Source organism: Solanum stenotomum, chromosome 7 (genome assembly GCF_019186545.1).
Source record: "Solanum stenotomum isolate F172 chromosome 7, ASM1918654v1, whole genome shotgun sequence".
Lineage (NCBI taxonomy): Eukaryota > Viridiplantae > Streptophyta > Magnoliopsida > Solanales > Solanaceae > Solanum > Solanum stenotomum.
Genome location: NC_064288.1, coordinates 13,652,955 through 13,658,417, shown reverse-complemented (window position 1 = coordinate 13,658,417; position 5,463 = coordinate 13,652,955). Strand labels below are relative to the sequence as shown.

At 33.7% G+C, this 5,463-nt stretch overlaps 1 protein-coding gene across 1 annotated transcript in view; it reads left to right on the top strand.

The window, feature by feature from the left end:
- Positions 1-4,996, top strand: part of LOC125869665 (uncharacterized) — a 10,228-nt gene extending 5,232 nt beyond the window's left edge. The window contains exons 7-8 of the mRNA XM_049550122.1: positions 4,013-4,152; positions 4,894-4,996. Of these exons, the coding sequence (XP_049406079.1) occupies positions 4,013-4,152; positions 4,894-4,996 (243 nt within the window). The remainder of the gene's footprint in view (positions 1-4,012; positions 4,153-4,893) is intronic.
- Positions 4,997-5,463: the final 467 nt, after the last annotated feature.

Genomic DNA, 5,463 nt, shown 5'->3' with positions numbered 1-5,463 from the left:
CAGAAATAATGGGAAGTATATTATATTTAAGAATTATGTAATGGCGATATCATTTAATGAATCTAATGATCTAATGATGGGTTAATCACTTGAGACTATATTTTTGAATAATATAGGCAAGTTTGTGCATATTGACTCGTTACTGTTATTATTTTATTATTATTATAATTGAATGTGAAACGAGTTAAAAGTTTGATTGTTTTAAATTAACTTCTGCCACTTTATGTACGTATGTTTGGAATTGGAAGGGAATGCATCAGTGGCCAATCATTATGTAATGATGGCCACATGATTGTTAATTAATTATGATAATCAACTAATGGTTTTGGTTTTGAATTTTAAGTTGTATGCTGTAGTTAAGTTTAGTGGTTATGACATTAATTTTTGGTTTCACAATTTTCTTATAATTATCACATATGATTCAAGCTTTGAAATATTGAGACATGTAATTAAATATTAGGTGCATGATATCATATGAATATCATTATATTTATGATATTTGGAGAAATTGGAACTTAACTATAGGCTTGAAATTCGGAAAACATGAGAGTTGACATGTTAATTGGCACCAAGATTAAGAACTTGATTATAAATTGAGTGAGTTTTTTGCTAAGTTTAATATTTCTTATAGACATTTGTATGAGTTATCCTTTGAGACTGTTTCTTGTGTTTAAGACTTTTGTTGAGTAAGTAAGCCAGGCCAAGGGTTCGCTTGGGGACAACAATGGTTCTTGAGTGCCAGTCCCGCCCATTGTGTAGACTCGGGGCGTGACAAGATACACATGAAAGTAAACTTAAATGTTAGCTCAAATATTGTTGTGTGAATTTTTCTTGACATTCATCTAAAAAAGAGAAGCATGAATTAGACGAAGCGAATTGGGAATTTGGATAGGCAGCAAGCTATTACTATGGCTCTAATTAACAATATTTTTATACCAAGTGAAAATGATCCCAAGAAAGTGTCTTGAAAGATCTAAAAAATTATTTGGCATTAGCACAGTTTGTATCTTCTTCATATTAGAAAAAAGAGAAAACTTGGAAGTTTATATAGATAGTATCTGGCCGGAGCAATGTCTACCGTTACAATCAAAGAAATTTTCTTTATGCAATTGATACCTTTGCCCATCGGAGCTTATTCCGTTATTCGAATCAACGATAGTTGGGAAGTGAAAGTTGCTACGAAGGTAAATAAGAAAATCAGAGAGAGTTCGAGTTCAGTTGCCATGAAAGGAGTGTCGGAAAATAGTCTAAAAAAATTAAAATCAAATAAAATCAAAATCTATAACCAAATAGAATCCTATATTGAAATTCAATTTCATGGGTGTGTCTGCGGATTCTTCAATTTACAAAAGATAGAATTCTTCTATGGATTTGTCAAGCCTTACTTCCTAAAGAAAAATCAAACTTCGAACAAAGAAAATTACCTTGAAATAGTTATTGCAATGAATCTCGTTCTTCTGGCAACACTAGCGGCAAGAATTTGGAATAGAATAATCTTTACAGCACTAGATGAGATTGAGGTTAGGGTAGGGGTGAAATTTCAAAGTAGAACTAAAATTGGGTTTATAGTAGGTTAAACCGTATAAGGCAAAAAACTGGGTTTAGGAAAAATTTAGAATTAAATGTATAAATAATTGTAAAATGTTATCCGCAGTAACGTCTTTCTATTTAACGTCATCCCTCATTAACTTTTGTCCGTTTATTCTTTTGAAAGACTATTATGTTATTACCAACAACGTTTATTTTAGTTTTAGAAGGTTTCAAAAAAATATATTATTACTGTAAATTGATTTAAATAATAGCTTAGTTTGGTCAAAAATCCAGAGTTATAGTATGTCTATTTTGTTTTTGTTCTTTGTAGTGAAAAAAAGTAAGGTGAAAATCTTAGATAAGTTGCCATTGAAACATGTTCTTTATAACCTACAAAGATGAAACAATCATTGCGTGATCATATCCCCTTATCCGAACTAACTCCTACCCCATGAAATGATTTCTCCGATATTAACAATTGTTGCAACGTTCCCTTCAACTATCTGAAGGTGGTGCATTTACACCGTGGGAAAACAAATTTCTCTCCTCTATTCTACCCTCTTCACTCTAGCTGAAGGTGGTGCATTTACATTGCGTCGACCACCTATTAATTTTAGTTTAGATCGCCAATTCAGAGATCCACTCAAGTGAAACATAGCCCCAACTACCTCTCATGGTTGCCAACACTCTACTAAAAGTCTCTAGGAGCTTTGCTTGGTCCAAAATCAATAAATCTTTTTTAAAAAAATTTCATCTAGTAGAATATTCTCTACTTTAAGTTATAGTGTATTATACAATTCTGATGCCCTTCATGTAAATAAGTGATACCTCATGATCATCTCACCTTAGATATGCCCAAAAAGTACCCATCTACATTTACAAGCCTATGTGTAACATTTTGAAAATTGAAAAATTGGACTAAAAAGGGAAAAGTCACATTTTTAGCATTGGTGCTTACACTATGAGTCCTAGCTATGGACCGTAGGAAGGAAGTTGTAGAGTTGATATTGAGTTTTTGGAAATGTTGAGTCTTTGAGGTTGGACCTTCGAGTGAACATGAAGGGTCGTCGTTTGTACTACGGGTCGTAGATGGGTTCCATAGAAGAGTCCCAGACTTAGTGAAATTTTGTGCTTGAAATTGGGTTCTACGAGCCGTAGGACATGGTTCCGTGGGAAATGGATGAATTTTTGAGTTTCTAAAGTTGGTGCTACGATTGACTAGTATGGGCCGTAAAATGTGTACAGATCGTAGGTCCAAGCCGTATATCACTTCCGACAGTTAATTCTCAAGGGTATTTGGGTCTTTTCCTATGCATTTAATACCTATACTATGTCATTTTGACCTTTATTTTAAAACCTATAACTACCTTTCAACTCTTAAAACTGTTGGGTTTTATCAAGGTGTGAATGGAAAATAAGAATGAGAAATTCGAAAATGTGGGGGAACCAATTTGGAGGGAAAATGAAAAGTCATTTCAAATGGAAAGTCTTTGAAAATGAAAAGTCATTTCTCCCATATTGGTAGAAGAAAGGAAAAATGTTGTCCTTATATTAGGAAACACTTCTTTTAACTCTTAAAAGGTTAAGAAGAAGGTGCCCCCTCGTGCCATCGTCGTCCCTCGGCTTCGGCTTCAGATTTTGGATTTGGAAAATGATTTGATTGTAATATTTTTGGACAAAATTTATTTAATCCATCTCATTAATTGATTTCCTTTCTCTTATAAATTAATTTAGAGTTTTAATTAATTAACATAATTAATTTTGCGTAATAGAATTATTTGAAATTCATGCGTAACGGTAAAGTCATTCTAAAGGGACCTGTTCCTTCCGAAAAGACGTTATTTTTTCCAAAAGACACAACATTCTAGAAAGACATGTTTGAACAGATGCGTTCACTCCATTGTTCGAATAGACGCGTTCATTGCTGCAAGTGACTATAAATAGACAGTCTTTTTTCTGGTTTTCAACACTAAAAATTTTATCTCTCTGCATCCATTTTCTTACAAAAACAAAATTGTCGATCGACTAAGTCTGTGTGTACTCTCGTTGTTGTTTTTGCGTTTGTTGAAATTAGTGTAGTTTGAGGTACCGCTACTTCTCGAATAGTTAATTCGTTTATCTTGGGAGGAATTAATCCGTAACCTCGGGTACTTGAGGGGATTAAATTTCTTTAGGAAATACAGTGGGTTCTGTGGACTCATAGTATTTATTTGTTGTCTGTTTCATCTATTTTATGTTTCTATTTTTACTAACCTAAGTACAGGAGATAACAAGCTTAAGAAATTTAATTTGGTTTCTGTATTTAAGGTTTCTAGAGATTAAAACCTTTCTGGTTTTCTACTATGTTTGAATTTTAAAATTTATTCGATTAACGATTAGAAGAAAATAAAAACTTCATCGTTAAATTAGAATCAGATTGTGTAATGATTTATTCTTTATTGTTAGTAATTCACATACTAAAATTATCTGCATTTTGTGACAGAAAAAAATGACAAATTCAAGTCAAGCAAATGTTGGAATAGTGAGTGCTACAACAACATCGATTGCACACAATCGTTCAACTGCTGCCTCTTCACTGGCTGAGAAACCTGTAAAGTTTTCTGGAGTCGATTTCAAGAGATGGTAGCAGAAGATATTCTTCTATCTGACTACGTTGAGTTTGCAGAGGTTCATTAGTGAGAACATTCCTATTCTTTTAGATGAAACTCTAGACGAAGAATGATTCTTGGTAACAGAAGCATGGAAGCATTCAGATTTTGTGTAAAAACTATATTCTGAGTGGCCTGCAAGATGATCTGTACAATATGTATAGTAGTGTCAAGACCTCAAAAGAACTCTAGGATGCTTTAGAAAAGAAGTACAAAACATAGGATGCCGAAATGAAGAAGTTCATTGTGGTAAAGTTCTTGGACAATAAGATGATCGACAGTAAGACCGTCGTCACCCAAGTTCAAGAATTGTAGGTCATAATCCATGATCTCCTTGCTGAAGGTATAAATTTATATAATAACTATGTTGAACATATTAAGTTTGTTCTTAACACTCACATAATCTTTGATGTAGTATTTATTGTGAATGATGTTTTTCAAGTGGCGACTATTATTGAGAAGTTACCTTAATTGTGGAAGGACTTCAAAAACTAGAGATGATTGTTGAAGATCTCATGGTAAGGCTGAGAATCGAAGAGGATAACAAGGCCGCAGAAAAGAGGTCATGTGGTAATTCAGCAATATCTGGAGTAAATATTGTTGAAGAAGATCCCACAAAATCAAAGAAAAGAAAGAAAACATCTGGTCCAAAGAGCAATCCTCCTAAGAAGAAATTCAATGGAAACTACTTCAATTGCGGAAAACGTGGTCATAGGGCTACTGAATGTCGAAGCCCTAAGAAGGAGAAGAAAAAGGATCAAGAAAATTTTGCTGAATCCAAAGAAGAGATGGACGATCTCTGTGCAATGCTTTCATAATGCAACTTGGTGGAAATCCAAAAGAATGGTGGATAAATTATGGTTCCTCATGCCATGTTTATGCCAACAAAGAATTATTTGCATCATATACTCCAGCACTAGCAGACGAGAAGTTATTTATGGCAAACTTCGCTGCTACAAATGTAGAAGGAATTGGCAAGGTCCACTTAAAGATGACCTCGGGCAAGGTGGTGACTTTAAACAGGGTCTTGTATGTTCCAGAATTGCGAAAGAATTTAGTTTCTATACCAATTCTTACCAAGAATGGATTCAAATGTGTATTTTTTTCTGATAAAGTTGTAGTAAGTAAGAATGAGATGTATGTAGGAAAAGGTTACCTCATTGAGGGCCTCTTCAAACTCAATGTAATTGCAGTTGATATAGCTAAAGATTCAGCTTCTTCTTACTTGCTTGAGTCGAAATCTTTATTGCATGAACGTTTGGGACACATCAATAACAAAACCTTG